Source organism: Phocoena phocoena, chromosome 15, assembly GCF_963924675.1.
Source record: "Phocoena phocoena chromosome 15, mPhoPho1.1, whole genome shotgun sequence".
Classification (NCBI taxonomy): Eukaryota; Metazoa; Chordata; class Mammalia; order Artiodactyla; family Phocoenidae; genus Phocoena; species Phocoena phocoena.
The window spans coordinates 67,042,647-67,060,099 of record NC_089233.1 but is presented as its reverse complement, the minus strand read 5'-3'; the positions used below and the strand labels follow the sequence as shown (position 1 = coordinate 67,060,099).

Here is a 17,453-nt window from a genome sequence, read left to right as displayed (position 1 = left end):
CTTTAGATGAGTCAATGGTTGAAGCTTGGCTTGCAGAGCCCAGGTGTCCGCCAACGCACCTGCGAGTTGGGGAGAAGTCTGTGGGGGTGGGGTGGGGGAGGGGAGGTGGCTGAGGAGCCAGCACCCCCCGCCTACCTCAGCCAGAATAGTTCCTTCATGTGCTTTACATATTGGGTTTCTGCATAATATTTCATTTAAAGAAAAGTTTCCACTTTAAAAAAAAAAAGTTTGAAAGGCTTTACCATGAGAATAACAGCTGAAGAGTTAAAATCAGGCTATAGAAGAATCACTCAAACTTTCTCCTCAATGTGAACAGAGTTTCCATAAAGGAAACACTACACATTCTGAGGGAAGAACAGAAGCCCTGACAACTTAATAAGTGTTTGGTGGTTTCAAGAGAGGCTGGCTCATGTGGCCACGGAAAGAAATTATAGGGATGAAGAGCTTATCCAGGGACCCCCCCCAATACTAAGGGCCCAAGAAGCCAGCAGAAACACCAGGGTCCTTAAGGCCCACAGAGACACAGATCAGAACCACAAGTGAATGGTTCTCTTATTTTTTTTTAAAAAAAAAGCAAGAGATACCAGGACCACCTGGTGGTTAAAAGCATGGGCTTCAGGGACAACAGATCTGGGTTCAAGTCCCAGGTCTGACACTTAAAACCTATGAGATCTTGGCAAGTGATATAGCCTCTCACAGCTTCAATGTAAGGGCACAATGTACAATTTCACCTGTAAAATGAAGTCTGAGAATGTAAAATTGTGAATCCATTTTGCAAAACAGTTTAGCAGTTTCTTAAAAGTTAAACATAAATTTACCACATGACCCAACAATTCCATTCCTAGGTAACTACCCAAGAGAAATGAAAACATATGTCCCCAAAAGGACCTGCATACAAATGTTCTTAGCAGCATTACTCATCATAACCCCAAATGGAAACCATCCAAATGTTCATCAACGGGTGAATGGGTCCCCAAAATGTGGCACATCAATACTGCAGAATACTATAAGGCAATAAAAAGGAATAAAGTCCTGATGCATGCCACAGCCTAGATGCACCTTGAAAACATTATTCTAAATGAAAGAAGCCAATCACAAAAGATCACATAGTGTATAAGTCCATGTAAATGAGATGTCCAGAAAAGGCAAATATATAGAGGCAAAAAATAGATTTGTGGCTGCCTGGGGCAGGGGCTGGAGTAGAAACTGGGAATGACTATAAATAGACTTAAAGTTTCTTTTTGGGGCGATGGAATATTCTAAAACTAGGCTGTGGTGATGGATTCCCAAGTTTGTAAATTTATTGAAAATCATTGAACTGTACACTTAAAATGGGCAAATTTGACGATATGTAAATTAAACCTCAATTGAGCTGGGTTCTTTTGAGCGGAGTGGTTTGTGGCACGCGGGCCTCTCACTGTTGTGGTGTCTCCCGTTGCGGAGCACAGGCTCCGGACGCGCAGGCTCAGCGGCCATGGCTCACGGGCCCAGCCGCTCCACGGCATGTGGGATCTTCCCGGACCGGGGCACGAACCCGTGACCCCTGCATCGGCAGGCGGACTCTCAACCACTGCGCCACCAGGGAAGCCCAATAGAGCTGTTTTTAAAAAATGGAGTTTGACTCTCTACCTCAGAGGGTTGCTGGAAGGATTAACAGATAATGCCTGTAAAGCAGGCAGCCTGGTACAAAGCAAGCACTTGGTAAATAATAATAATGATGACAATCAGAATATACACTAATAATAGATTATGTAAGTGTAGAATAATAGATAATTCAGGATAACAACAATTTATATCATATGTACTTCTCATTTAAATTTTAATTAAAGTATAGTTAATTTACAATGTGTTAGTTTCTGTGTTAGTTAGCAAAGTGATTCAGTTATACATATATATGTTTTCAGTTATTTCTTTTCCATTATAGTTTATTACAAGATATTGAATATAGTTCCCTGTGCTATACAGTAGGACCTTGTTGTTTATCTATTTTATATACAGTAGTTTGTATCTGCTAATCCTAAAGTCCTAATTTATCCCTCTGCCTCCCTTTTCCCCTTTGGCAACCATAAGTTTGTTTTCTATGTCTGTGAGTCTGTTTCTGTTCTGTAAATAAGTTCATCTGTGTCATATTTTAGATTCCACATATAAGTGATATCATATGTATAGCATATGTACTTCTTACCATACCACTCCCACATGTGTCAACCCAATTTAATCCTACAGGATTAAATTAAGGCAGGTGTACTATATCATCCTTGTTTTTACAGATGGGGGAAACCGAGGCACCAAGAAATTAATGAACTTTCCCAGGTTGCACAGCTAGTATACGGCAGAGCTGGGATGGGGAGTCCTGGATAACTAGCTCTGGAGACTATGCTTCTCTCCACGACACTGCACTGCCTCTCAGTAAACGTCAGCTGTGTACTGAGTTATTGCTCTACCTAGTGATGGGGGAAAGGGTACAGAAAAGGATCAGAGACAGCTCCCCAAGAAGGTACCACAGGACCTAAACCTGAAGGGTGTAGCACTTAGTCAGGGCAAGAGTGTTCCAGACAGAGGGAACCGCATATGCAAAGGTGGAAAGGTAAGAGAACGCAGGGCTTGGGCAGGAAGCCAGAGGAGGTGGAGGTGGCTGGAACTGATATCCAGCAGCGGGAACACGGGGCTCAGGCAAGTCCAAGGCCACAGAGGGTCCCTGGTGCCCGGACATTAGCCTGAGGCGATGCGGAGCCAGAGAAGGAAAGTCAGTGAGTTCCCCAGCACTGCCTTACTCCAGGAATGACTCACATCACCCTGGCAGGTGGAGGAGGTTGACTCAGCCACTGCTGTGAGCTCAGGGGAGCGGGGGAGCTGCTACCCCACGTTCCCATCCCACTGTCAGCTAACTCTCCAGCACCAGCTCCCCAGCATGCAGAAGCCACCCTAGCCAGCTGGGAGCACCGGGCTTGGTCATGCTGCTAAGCATAGTCTGGTGAGAGCGCCTGCTGGCGGCTGGCAGCTTCCACACCCCCGCTCAAAGCCCAGATAACTGTGGACCCCAGGGGCACCTCTCACCGCACTCCAACTGCCTGCCACGGGACGCAGTGCTCAGGCCCTCCACTCTCACTTGGCTGTCAGGGGACCAGCCTGGGGGATCTATCACTTTTCTTATTCAGATTTAATATACAGATAAACATTTGCATGTGTGCACAAAACATTCACTGTGGCAAAAGCAAAACTACTGAAAACACTTGCATGCCTAACAAAAAGGAAGTAGTTCAAAAATGCTGGTGAATCCATACTGCAGAATACTACGGAGCAATTAAAAAGAAGAATGCAGATCTATTATCCCATTGTACTAGGCATGAAAACACCTCCAAGACACACTGTTGGGTAAAAATAAATAGCTACAGAATAATGTATCGAGTATATCATCACTTACATAAAAACCAAAACAAACAAAAATCACAAACTAGCTCTTTATTTTGCCAAGTCTACAAATACGTGAGTAAGTAAGAAAAATGCCTAGAAGGAAACACATCAAACTAAGAGCAGCAGTAATCACAGAAGGGAGGGAGGGAGGGAGGGAGGAAGGGAGGGAGGGAGGGAGGTAGGGAAGAAGGAAGGAAGGGAGGGAGGAAAGAAGGAAGGAAGGAAGGAAGCGAGGGAGGAAGGGAGGAAGGGAGGGAGGGAGGAAGGAAGGGAGGAGGGATGGATGGGACTTTTTACATTTCTATGTAGTTTGATTTTTACCAGAAGCATGTATTTGGGTTCTTAAAAACATTAAAGTCTTGAAAAAAAAAAACAAAAACAAAAACCAGAGGGAAAAGTGTGTTAAAATGATCACCACGCTGGTGCAGGGTTCAGGGTCACTTTTCAAAGAGCCGTGACATCCAGGATCTTGTCTAATTCTTGCTACACCCCCTTGAGGGCAAGCGTTCAAAACCCCTTTTACAGATTAAGAAACCGGACCGGAGAGGTGAAACAAGCTGTTCAAGGTCACATGCAGGGCCGAGGGGCCCCTGGACCTTGGACCCAAGCCCAGCACTCTTTCTAACCTGTACCCGTGGGAGCGCACCGCGGTGCGGGCCAGGGGGCGGGGCCTGGGGTGGGGAAGCGGAAGGCTGGGGGGAGGCACGGATGCTCCGAAGCAGCCTGTCGTCCAGCTCACAGAGCCTCTGAAAAGCCCCTTCAGCGAGGGGAAAGGGGCCTCAGTCAGGGGAGAAGGGGGTGGAAGATGAGTGTGAAAGGAGGGCTGATGCAGCGCCGCCCACGACAAAATCAGACGTCATGACGTGCCACCCACTGAGTGGGAGGGACCCGACGCGTCACCCGGCAAATGACACGTGGGAAGTAGCCTCGCAGGGCCACATCCCTGGAGCCTTAGATTTCACGCCTCTCTCACAGGGGCTGCTCACCCGAGGCTCTGGCTGCGCTTTTTGCAGCCGAGGGTTCCGAGAATGCCTCTCTACTCAGTTGCCACAGCTCTCTGTAACCAGGGCAGAAAGGGGAGTGTGCTTCTCAGAGGGTTCTAGAACCTGAGGACCCTAATACTCTTGTAAACCCTAATACTCTTTGGACTGGTAAATGCCTCCACCCCTCAGTTCTTTTATTGGCTGCTTTAGCACCAAGTGTCTGGGTCGGGGGGTGGGGGTGGCGGGTGTGGAGACAGGAGGCCAGAGGGACCCAGGAAACATGGCTAGGTCCCTCCAAGGACAGGCAGAAGGGATTCATATACAGGGAGGGACCAGAGCCTGCTGAGGGGAACACAGGATGCATGGACACATCTCAGCTGGACAGTGAACAGGCGTGACCCCTCAGAGCATGCTCAGAGAAGAGGGCTTTGGCCAAATCACCGATCCTCTGTTCACTCTTACAATGGGGAGCAAACCCACAAGGCCATGAAGCCAGGGACAAGAGCCTGGATCCTGGGAGTTCTGATTCCAGCTCTCCTCCCTTGGTCAAGTTTCTGAACCTTGCTGGGTCCCAGTTTCCCCATCTGTAAAATGGGTATTATTTTTTTTTTACTTTATTTTATTTTTTATTTATTTATTTTTTTTACATCTTTATTGGGGTATAATTGTTTTACAATGGTGTGTTAGTTTCTGCTTTATAACAAAGTGAATCAGTTATACATATACATATGTTCCCATATCTCTTCCCTCTTGCGTCTCCCTCCCTCCCACCCTCTCTATCCCACCTCTCCAGGCGGTCACAAAGCACCGAGCTGATCTCCCTGTGCTATGCGGCTGCTTCCCACTAGCTATCTACCTTACATTTGGTAGTGTATATATGTCCATGCCTCTCTTAGCTCACCCTTCCCCCTTAAAATGGGTATTATTATACCTGCCTCTTTGGTATCATGATATCTGGATCATAAGACACATAATAACAATAACTAAATAAATAAAATATAACAAGTACAGCGTATCCATAAAATCTGGAAACAGATTATATGAATGCATATATGTGTTCATATTTATTTATTTATTCACCCGTTTTACAGAGTGAAAATGTCCTAGACAACATTGTGTACATTCATCTCTGTTTCTAGACTTGCTGGACACTCTTTAAATAAATGTAATTTTATACAAGTATAATTTTATATAAATGTATATAAATATAATGAAATAAAATATAGTAACAATATAATAAACTAAAACATACTAATCACTTACACAGGAGGGACCATGTCAAGGACTTGCAGGTTTTCTCTATTTTGGTGTTCACAGCAAGCCCTGGAGGTGGATACTATTATTATCCCCATTTTACAGAGGCAGAAACTAAGGTACAGGGAGCGGAAAAGATTTGGCAGGGTCACCCAGGGGATAATTTGCAAAACCAGCTTGAGACCTGGGTCGTCTAACCTCAGAGCCTATGCTGTTCTCCACCCCTCTAAACCATCTACCTCTAAAGTGAAGACGGAATAAAGGGGACCAGCAGACAGTTCTGCCGTACAGAGGAGGAGCTTAGGAAATGCAAAGTCCTGTGAGTACTGAGCTCCTGGAGGAGAGAAACCAAATCCAACTGGCTCACCACCATATCTGGAATAGTAATGCACAAGATGTAGGTTGACAGTCAATATTAGTGGGAGGGAAGGAAAATGAGTATTCATTAGCCAAAGGCTGGTATTCTTGTTTTCAAAAAGAAGCCTCAGATTTCAGAGCCCTTCCCAGACCCACCCTGCTCTCCCCTCCACTGGCAAAGAACCCAGAATCCAAGAGGTCCAGATAGCCACACACCAACCAGGACCAGGAGTGACCTACCTTCCTCGGCGTCGTTCCTAAGCGAGGCCTCCAGCAGGGCCACGCTGGCCTCGAAGGACACCTTCTTTCGCCGGCCGCCCGTGCTGCGCTTCCGTTCATGCTTGCGCTTGCGATGCTGCAGGTCCTGCTCATACTGCGCCCACTTCTTCAGCTGCTGGGCCCGGCGCTTCTGGGCGGCGCGCAGCCGCTCCAACGTGGGCACCTTCTCCAGCAGCTGCAGCTCGGTTAGCAGGTCCACGTGGGTGGCCATGGCCTCCGCGCCTCCCCGCGCCCTGGCTGGAGGCTAGCACAGCGCGCCGGGGGCCGGGGCAGCATGGGGGCTCCTGCGGGGCTGGGGCCGCATGCTGGAGCCTGTGGCGGGGAAGGGGAGAGACACACATGGACATGCTTGTCAGGCTCAAAACTCCGATCTGATGATGTCACCCGGCCCCATTTTCCAAACGCTTTTTTCCCCCTATTTTATTATTTTTATTTTTATTTATCATTATTATTATTTTTGTGTGTGGTACGCAGGCTTCTCACTGTTGTGGCCTCTCCCGTTGCGGAGCACAGGCTCCGGACGTGCAGGCCCAACGGCCATAGCTCACGGGCCCAGCCGCCCTGCGGCATGTGGGATCTTCCCGGACCAGGGCACGAACCCGTGTCCCCTGCATCGGCAGGCGGACTCTCAACCACTGCGCCACCAGGGAAGTCCCTTTTTTTTTTTAATTGAGATATAAATGACCTATGACATTGTGTAAGTTTCAAGCGTACAACATGTTGATTTGATATACTGCAATATGATTACCACTGTTAGCTAAAACCTCCATCACGGTCACATAACAATCCTTGCTTTCGAGTGGTCATATTGTAATTTCATATAAGGTTGTTCTATTGTTATAACACATACGGGTTTATTTTTATAACATAGAAGGGGTTTATTGTTAGTTTTAAAGGAATGAGGATTATATTTTAAATGTCTCAGTATTAATTACAAAATAGGTTAATATTGACAGATATAATCTACATAAATGAAAGCTCGTTGGGAACCTTAATCTTAAGAGTATAAAGGGGTCCTAAGACCCACAAATAGCTGCTGAACTACTGGGACCTAGAAAACCTTAGTTGAAGTTTTCCTCTTTGAAGTTTTCCCCTTTGGATGACTTTTTTAAAAAAATTCACACCTCTTGCTCTCATCAGTTCTTGGGCGACATGAGATCAACAAAATTTCAGTGTGAAGCCAAGTGGGTGCTGTCTTCCTGTAAGCGCAGACCCTATGGGCTCTCAGATGCAGAAGGAAAAGGTCTTGGAACAACTTGAGCCTTTCTAAGCCTGTTTTCCCACCTGTTAAATTTTGTATCCACCTCCCAGAATTTACAGGATGTTCAAGGAAGAAAGAGCTGACGAAAAAAAGTTACACCAAAGAGAAACAAGTTATCGCAAAGAGAAACAGCTTGGAGGAAGAAAAGCAGGGACACGTAAACGCAGCACATCTGGGAACCCATGGGGGCAAGGCTGGTGGAAGATTGCAGGATGCTGGGTACAGGTCTACATTTACGTGCTGTGGAAATGCTATCATAAAGGGGATCAGCACAGCACGGGGCTTCAGCAAGTGATCGTTAATCTCCTGGGTTCCCTGCTTCACTCTGGAGCTGCTGGTCCTCAGGAGGCTAAAGACCAGAATTCAGCCTTCGGCTGGACCCTCAGGAGCTCAGAATGTTCTTCAGGTCTCTCCCTGAAGAGACTGGAGCATACACAGGAGGAATGGGGAAGGGGTTGGCTTGGCAATATTCAGAGGGCAAAGGCTCCTGGGGTCTGAGTGGACCTGATCTCAAGGATAAACATAAGCCAGGGACTTCCCTGGTGGCACAGTGGTTAAGAATCCACCTGCCACTGCAGGAGACACAGGTTCGAGCCCTGGTCCAGGAAGATACCATACGCCACGGAGCAACTAAGCCCATGCGCCACACCTACTGAGCCCGCACGCCACAACCACTGAAGCCCTCGCGCCTAGAGCCCGAGCTCCACAACAAGACAAGCCACTGCAATGAGAAGCCCGCATACTGCAGCGAAGAGTAGCCCCCATGTAGCAGTGAAGACCCAACGCAGCCGAAACTAAATAAGTAAATAAATGTATTTTTTAAAAAAAGGATAAACATAAGACAATGGCAAGACTCAGCAGGAAACAAGCAAACTGCCCTTGGTTGCCTTTTGTTTTGTTGAGTATCTTGCAATGCTTTTTCAATTAGTTAAACTTTTAATTTTGACATAATTATAAATTTACACACAGTTGTAACAAATAATGTGGAACGATCCCGTGCAAACTTTACCTAGTTTATCCCAAAGGTAACATCTTGCAAAACTACAGTACAGTGTCGAAACCAAGAACCTGACATTGATACCACCTATCAATCTATTCAGATGTCCCCAGTTTTATATGTACTCATTTGTATGTATGTGTGTTTAGTTTTAAGCAATTTTGTCACAAGTGTAGGTTTGTGTATCCACCACCAGAGTCAAGATACAAACAGTTCCATCACACAAGGATCCCTCATCCCCCCCTCCCAATGCACTCCTGTCCTTGCCCTTGTCAATCACTAATCTATTCTCCATCTCTTGAATTTTGTCACTTCAAAAATGTTATATAAAAGAATCGGACAGTGGGTAACCTTTTGGGATTGACTTTTTTCACTCAACATCCCTTGAGATTCATCCAAGTTGTTTTGCAGAACAGTAGTTCATTCCTCTTTGGTTGCTGGGTGGTACCCCCACTTTATGGATGTGCCCCAGTTTGTTTATCCATTCACTCATTGAAGAGCATCAGGGTTGTTTCTAGTTTGGGGCTAATACATTCATGTACAGGTTTTTGTGTGAACATAAGTTTTCAATTCTCTGGAGTAAATATCCAAGAGTACAAGTTTCATAAGAAATTGTCAAACTGTTTTCCAAAGTGGCTGTACCATTTTTTAATTCCCACCAGCCACGTGTGAGTGATCCAGTTTCTCTGCCAGAATTTGGCGTGCTCACTGTTTTTTAGTCATTTAGATAGATAGTCCTTTTTAAAAGTAAGGAGCTCAGAAGAGTTGAATTCACAACCATGCTGTATCATCATGACGGTCAGAACTCACTGGGAGCTAGTGGACCACATATTTACTTTCCCCCACTTCTTCAAAGAATCAAACAGTGAAACCTGCCCTGTGATGAGTCCTGGTTCAGAGATGGGTTGAGGATCAGCTCTGCCTTCTGGGAAACCCAAGTCTGCCTATCTGTCATCTATCTGTAAACTAATCTAATCCTTCTGATGACCTAATGAGATAGGTACTATTATCATCCCCATTTCACAGATAAGAAAACTGAGGCACAGAGAGATTAAGTAAACTACCGTACATCACACAGCTAAAAAATGGAAGACCTTTTCTGCCTAAGGTTATCAGAAAAGGCTCTCCAGAGTAGAAGGCAACTGAGTTGAATCTCCAAGGATGAGTAGTGCACCAGGTGAAGAGGGAAGACATGGGAGCTTGGCAATGTACAAAGGCATGGAGAGGTGCTGGACACCATGGAGGAAATTCTGGGAACCAACACGCACAAACATGGCTGGAAGTGGATGGGACTGCCCAGCCCAATGGGAACAGAAGTCTTCTGGGAAGCAGTGAGCAACCTGTGGTACAAGGCCAGAGAACCAGAAAGTCCCCTGTGGTCCACATCATGTTTGTGTGTTTGCTTGGTTGGTTTTTGGCCCACACCATGATTTACAGAATTGTCATTCATTGCTAACTTTTAAAACTTGAAGATTTTATATCCAAAATCAGATTTTCAGCCTTTCTTAGAACATCTCAGTACCTGGCCACACTGGGCTCACGTGGCAATTATCAGCAGGTCTGGAGTAGGACTGTCCCCTTTAGATGGGGCCCATCTAATTTCCCATAGTCCCCACTACCCCCCCCCATTACTCCCACCTGACCTCCTTCACTAACTGGCAGCCCTTGCTAGCTCCTATGGTCATTTCAATTTGCAAGCCCTGCCTTAGGCGGAATGAGACAGCAGTCTCCAAATATCCACAAGTCCAAGCTGCACAAGAAAGAGAAGATAGTCTGTGAGTCTCCCCGATGCAGAACAGGACCAAGGCATAGAGGAACAGTGGTGTGCACCAAAGCCAAAACAGGCACCTGGCCTCCAGAGCTGTCCAACAAGCAATTGAACAAGGGCTTGTGGTCCAGTGGCTGTCTCTGGAGGTGGCAAATTCTCCGTCACTCACCGGAGAATACAATTTCTACTGATGACAGATCAGCCTAAGTGTTCTGTACAATTTCTTTCAGCCCTAAGGTTCTGTACACAGATGGTTACTCATTTCTTCATTATTAAGTATTCACTGATCACCTACTAAGTGGTAGGCACCAAAAACATGCTAAGACTGAAGATAAGAATAACCATATCCATCACCCTGTTAAAGCCCTTAATCCTTTTCCAAGAACTTCCTCAGCTATCATCCCAGCCAGGTGTTTCCCTAAGTGTAGAAAGAGAACCCATACCGAGGGAATTTTCAAAAGTTCAGGACAAGATTTAATATAACATGGAATCAGAGACACCAAGTTACCTCCTTTTCATTTCTTTTTCAGTCCATCAGATTGTCTCCAGAAGAAAATGCTAATAGTTCTGGCTAATAGACATCTTTATAACCATGTTTATAATTGTGTCAATTTCCCTCATAAACAAACAGAAAGCAGGCCTCAGGCTAATAGCCTTGGGCAAGAAATCGTATCTAAGACAGAATGTAATAACAATGACTTTTTTTTCCCTGTGGATTTGGTTTCACAGTTAGTGTTTATTTATGGTAGTGAAATAAAATTTCCTTTTTAGATAAATCTACTTCAGTGGAAATCTTACAAGGTGGTAGCAAAGAAAAATTAAATATTAATGGTATTTCGGGCTGGCAAAAATTGTGGTTGACATTTGGGAAACCGTCCTGGTCACTGATCCTCCGTGACAACAATCTTATAAAAGAAGCACTCATAGGAGCTCATTACTTCATCTGTAAAATATTTATTGAGCGTCTATCACATGGCCAGGAGTGCACTGAGAGCTAGGTATACAGCAGGGTAAAGACAGGTACAGTCCCTACCCATTGGATGGATGACAAAACAGAGGCACAAGGGAGTGGAGGACATACTCACGGGATACAGAGACTGAGCAGTAACTTGAACCCTGGGCCTGACTCCCAGTATAGTGCTCCCTCCTTGGGCCTCAGGGTGGTGGGCCCGATGCAGACAGAAGGCACTCACTGCTGTGCCTTCCCTGGCTTGGACAGTTTGCCTGGGTAAAGGAATTAAGGGCAGTTGCCCAGCCCCCTGGAGAAAGGTGAGAACAATGCCTCCCAAGGGCCAAAAAAGGGGGCCAGAGCACATTTTCTCTGACTTTGCTCTCTCTGCCAGCTCCCACCCCGCTCGCCCCTCTGGGTTCCCTGGAGCTGGGGCTCCAGGACAGCTCCCTCTTGACTGTTGGTTTTCAGGTGACCTAGTTTCCCCCAATAGACCCACACACCTCCTCCCACCCCCGTCCAAGAAAACCCTGCTTGGTCTAATTAAAGAATTGCCATCAGTGCTGTTAACACAGCAGCTGGGCAGCCCCCAAGACAGGGCACTGGCCTGGGTGCTGGGGCAGCTCACAGAAGTCCTGGCTCCTATGAGCTGTGGACTGGCTCCCTCGTGAGACCCGGTGCCCCTGTCCGTAGTTCCAGAGGTAGCCCTGGTTGGTGATGGGGACACAGCCCAAACTGCCAGGACCCAGGAGAGCAATGGCGTTATCAACTCTTTTTTATCTCTCTCTCTCTCTCTTTTAAGGGTAGGGGAGTTTTTATTTATTTATTATTTATTGGCCGCTGCGCGTGGCATGCGAGATCTTAGTTCCCCCACCAGGGATTGAACCCATGACCCCTGCAGTGGAAGCGTCCTGGAGCCCTAAACACAGGACCGCCAGAGAATTCCAGGCATCATTAACTCTTAAAGGAGATCCCCAAGGAGGACCTCACTGGAGGAAAACCAGCTCTACGGAGACATACTGAGCCCAGTGTGTTGTGGGAACATCCGGATGGACCATCTTGAAGAGAACTGGGCATGATGTGGGGACGCGAGATAATGGAATGGCTGCGCTAGAGAAGTGGGTGGGGGAGGGGCCCGCAGAGGCCAGGTTGGGGTGAGGTTATCCAGGAAGTGTGTGCGCTCTTAAAATAGGAATCAGAAGCAAGGGGAAAACAAAGTACGGTACTCGGTAATTTTTCCAACCAGTGGCTGTGTCAGGTCTGGGTGGATGAACCAAAGTAGCCCGATTCTGGGCAGCCCCAAGTCTGAGGCCAACGCCCTTGACCCTCAGTGAGGCAGGAACAGGCAGTTGGAGTAAGCCTTGATTCATCCTCTGACTGCTGTTTGACAAAGCTGAACTGGATTCCTGTTGGTGTATCCACTAACCCTCGCTGCCGCAGAAAAGGAAAAACAAGCAGTGTAAGGAAGCAGGGGCTGCGCTTGGGGACGAGGTGGAGGCGGGCTGGACAGGGTGCACTACAGAATCCCTCCCCTCCCCCAAAATGAAAAGAAGGCTATTATATAAGAGTGTTGTTTGGGGTATGATACGTCTCTGAGGAAACGAGTAGAAGAAAGGCATGGGCCCATTGAAATACACAGCTTGGTGATGGTCTGTGTAGGTCCCTCAGTATCACTCCGTGCTGATTGGCCAGAGTCCACGAGCAACGGCCCAAGCCCAGCCAGAGTGATTGGTTGGGGGGAGGCACATGACCTAAGCTGGACCAATCAGAAGCTGTCTCTTCCCACTGCCCATTAATTGGAAGCATGAACCCTAGTTGCGACTGGAAGCCCGCCTTTGGATAACGCCAATACTCGGGAGTCAGAGGAGGGAAACAGGGTCCTTTAATTTAGGGACCTCTGGACTTTATCTCCTTTATTATTTAAGCCAGTTGATTTTGTTACTTGTAGCCAAAAGTACCCTAACAGACATTTATGCTACTTTTAGGGATGCAGGGATGGGCGCCCCAGAAGGAGGCGTTGCCTGAATCAGAATGAGTGGTCTCTTGCTGGGGCATATCACCAGATACGTCCACTTCCCCTAGAATGGCCATCTTATGGCCCTCCAGGCCCAAGCTGAGGGCCAGCCTTGAAGAAGGGTGGGAAGGCCAAAGCCAGGTTTCCACGGCAGCCCCGCCCCCTGAGATGGGGGGAAGGGGACCCAGGCCTTGCGACGCCTCCATCCCAGAGGAGCGGCTGGTTGACACATCTTTGGACTCGAGCCCAGTGCCTTGAGAAAAACAACACGAAGGAAGGTGAATTCAAATTGAAGAGACTTTAAAACATGAGTCAGACAGTGCCTCAAAGTTCACACTGCTAACAGAAAGTGTTAAGAGTTTTTTTCTTGTTCTTCAGCTATTCTTCTCCACCGAACCTTGGCAGCACCCTGGAGGAAGGCCGTGAGTGCTTGCGCCTCGTGCCTCCTGTACCATTGGGCACGAGAGAAAAAGCAAAACAAAACGCTGCACCGGCTTTCCCTTCTCCGAGCTCACTTGGGACCCACTTTCTCTCCTAAAGGATGCACACCTCTGCCCTCCCTCAGCACGTTCCTTTGAATAATAGCGTCATTTCCCCTTTCCTGCTCACTCCCCACCCCCCAGTATAAAGATGCTTTACTCATGAACAAAGAGACTTCTGGGGCCCTTGGTGCGCCAAAATCTGAATTAGAAGTTAGCCTTGTCCCCCCCCCCCCCACCAACTCCATTCTCATGGGATTTTGTAGACTTTCTGTTCTACCCCTGCTGTAATGAACCTTCTAGATTTCGTGCACAGTCATCCTAGACAGACATCCTGGTTTTAAATCTGTTGTGGGACTCGGGTCCCTGAGGGTCTGCTCCTTAGCTCTGCCTCTCCCAGCTGTGCTCCTTCATCCAGACCTCTGAGTGGTGGCCCTGGGCTTGGCCTTGATTTGTCACTGTTCTCTGAAGCCCACTTACTATAACCCAATTTGGCAAGACCTTGGGGGGTGGGGGGCAGGGATGGAGGAGAGGGGAGGGTGGCAGGACTCGAAAACCACAAGTTAAACAAGAACAGAGTGATCGATCGAGCAACTAAAGCACCTTGAGTTCTCTCAGGAAAAGAATCATGTCCAGCATTGAGATAACAGCCCAGCTGACCTCTGTCCAAACCGGCTGGGCCATTTTGGTAATATAGGACCAGGCCTTAATGAAAGCCATGAATGAAAGGATTAGCTTTGTTCTCTAGAGGGCAGAGTTGGGCTCATAAACAGGCAAAATGAAGAAGTAGGATCAGCCTGGCACTTTCCTGGCGGAAAGTGGTTAAGACTCCATGCTTCCACTGCAGAGGGCGTGGGTTCGATCCGTGGTCAGGGAACTAAAGATCCTGCGTGCTGCGTGGCGCAGGGAAAAAAAAAAAAAAGTAGGATCAGCCTGGAATGAGGAAGAACTGTCTAACACTGGTGATTCAAAGCCCAGCCATGGTGTGATGCTGAGGTCCCCACCACCAGGAACTCCACGGTCACTCTTGTGGCTGCAGAGAGAGAAGGTCCATATTGGGTTGGAGGTGGGACTGGCTCAGTGAACCCCAATCCCAACCTGGCAGACAGATCATCTGTATTAGCAGTAAGACTCTATCGTGTATATTTGCAGCCCAGCACTTGGTAACCGCCAGGCTAGACAGTGTGGAAGAACCATTGCAAGTAGATATTGACTGATGATGTTTTACATTCATTTCTACTTGTGAAGGTGAGGCAGCTGTCTCAGACTCAGCTCTGAGAAAACTTCAAAGGAAGCCACAGCTCGAAGGGGTGAAGGAAAACCCGTGAACACAACCATCTTCCACGCTGAGCTTCTCTCCATGAAACTGAACCCACAGAGAGGCCCACCTACTTATGGGTAAGAATGCCACTGTGGAGGAGGCTGCAGGGGACAGAACAAAGGTGCCAAGGATGGGGCACATGCAAAGATGACATGATGTCTACGAACACATTAGTCAGTCACAGTCACGGTGCTAAACCAGCCAGTCTTCTAAAGAAGCTTATGTAATAGCTAAGCACGGGGAAACGGGAGTCAAATTACACATACTGCTTCTCCAGGCTTGGGGGTGTGTGGTCCACCCCCTCCCTTGCAGAGAGATAAAAACTCCCTCTGCAGCTAGAGGGATCATTTTCCAAAGGAGGCCACGTGTGGCCACAGAATGCCCTCCTGGTTTACACATTGATTAAATAGGGGATGGCTATTCACACTGACTAAGGCTGGAGTGGCCTCTGCCACCTCTGCCTCCCTCCCTCAGCATGACCTCCTTGGACGAGCTTTCCTCTGTTGTACCAACTCTTAGGTTGGTGGTGGCTTCTTGGAGCCCTTTGAGGACAGAGGTTATGAGGCCACATGTGATAACAGGAGGAATGAGGGCTGTGATTGATTAGTAATGTCTGCCACAGATAAAGGAGTGGGAACTGGCTGCACGCATACTGAGCATGCAACTCTGTTCTACGTCACGCTTGCCTACTTGGATTCCAATACTTGCCTTTGCCCCATTGTTCAAAATCCTCTAGTCTCAAACACAGACATCTGGAAAGTTATCAGATTGAGTGGAAGGGTCCCTCAATATCAATGTATCATTCAACCAAGAACAAAAGTCACTGTGGCCTCCGTGGTAGACAGGAATCAAGAATATCTTAGGTTCTGGGAAGAATTTCTCCAATAACTTGCACTAGGGGGTAGAATGAAGACCTGTCCTCCATGACTCCATCCCCTTAAATTGACCGGATCCTGGTTCTGGGAAGCAGTACGCTGCGCCAACATCAAGCAAAGGTTGGCAGCCCCTGTGGAATCGCCACCCCTCCCAACCCTGACCCTGCAAAGTAGGGAGGTAAGTGTCCTGCTGGTAACTGGATGGGGTTAAAGAGGGAGGGGCAGGGACCACTATCAGCCAGGGATCACTCTCTCATCCATCCTAGGCATCCTGGGTTTCACAGCATTACCAACATAAAGGAGGAAGGGGACTGTGGTCTGCGGAAGTCCCTCTCTCCACTTCAGAAACCTCAAAGATATCCCTGGCGAGCTATCTCCTTCCCTTGAGCCAGGGGTGTTCTTAGCCAAGTAGGAAGTAGCTGGGATGGGAATTTTAAAAAGCTTTTCATGTATTTTGTTCATGGAGGTTTGGAGAATAATTCCAAGGAAACGAGGACAATAAAAAACAGAGAGTTGGACTCAAAGGAGAAAGTCCTACCCTGGAGGAAGAAAGAATGAGGAGACAAAGGGCTAGAGCAATGCAGACAATGGGTACCAATTAACTGCGCAGCCAGTAAGTGGTGGAGCTGGGATCCGAGCCCATGTCTGTCTAATTCCATTGTCTACATATATTAAAGGAGAAGGAACCAGGAAAAAACTCTAAGAGAACCACAAGTGCTTTAAAAGATCTTCCTCATGAAACACAAGAAGATTTCAGAAAATCCAAGGTATTAATCATCAAGGAGATAAGAGGACATTGCGACTAACAAACCAGACAGATCAATTGGTAATAAAGCAAATACTTGCTGAAATCAGTATAGAGTAAAAACATATGCTTAATGAAACTAAACGTAAGTGGGACTTCCTAGGCAGTCCAGTGGTTAAGACTCCTCGTTTCTAATGCAGGGGACGTGGGTTCGATCCCTGGTCAGGGAACTAAGCTCCCACATGCTGCATAGTGTGGGCCAAAAAAAAAAAAAAAAGTAAAATAAGACCGATCCACTTAAAAAAAAAAAAAAGCAAAACTAAAACATAAGCATCTCAGAACCTATAAAATATGTAGATGAAATGAACCCAGAGATAAAGAATTCAGGGTAAAAATGGCAGCTTCTGTGCACAGCACATTTTCCATGGGTCAAATTCTTTACATGTAACATCTCTTGGAATCACTGTGCCAACTCTGCGGTAGGTGTTGTTCCCATTTCAAAGAGGAGAAAACTGAGACTCAGGTTAAGGAACCCATAAGTAGGGCTATTCCCGTTGTCTATAGCTGGCATCTTTTCTGATTGCTCAATCATATGCCATGATGGTTAAGTATTTTTTATTATCTCCCCTGCTTGAAAATAGAGAAAATGTCAGACAGGAAAGATGGGCCACAAAAGCACGACTAGAAGCAAGAAGAGAACTCTTTGCAGGAAAATAAATGAAATCTATGCAGAGTGAGGATAACTGATTACAGTCATAAC

The 17,453-nt window shown here is 47.0% G+C and overlaps 1 protein-coding gene across 2 annotated transcripts in view; it reads right to left on the bottom strand.

The window, feature by feature from the left end:
• Positions 1–6,495, bottom strand: part of PPP1R16B (protein phosphatase 1 regulatory subunit 16B) — a 71,685-nt gene extending 65,190 nt beyond the window's left edge. For both annotated transcript variants that reach the window (XM_065892786.1, XM_065892787.1), the window contains exon 1: positions 6,246–6,495. In XM_065892786.1, the coding sequence (XP_065748858.1) occupies positions 6,246–6,495 (250 nt within the window). The remainder of the gene's footprint in view (positions 1–6,245) is intronic.
• Between the last annotated feature and the right edge of the window lie 10,958 nt (positions 6,496–17,453).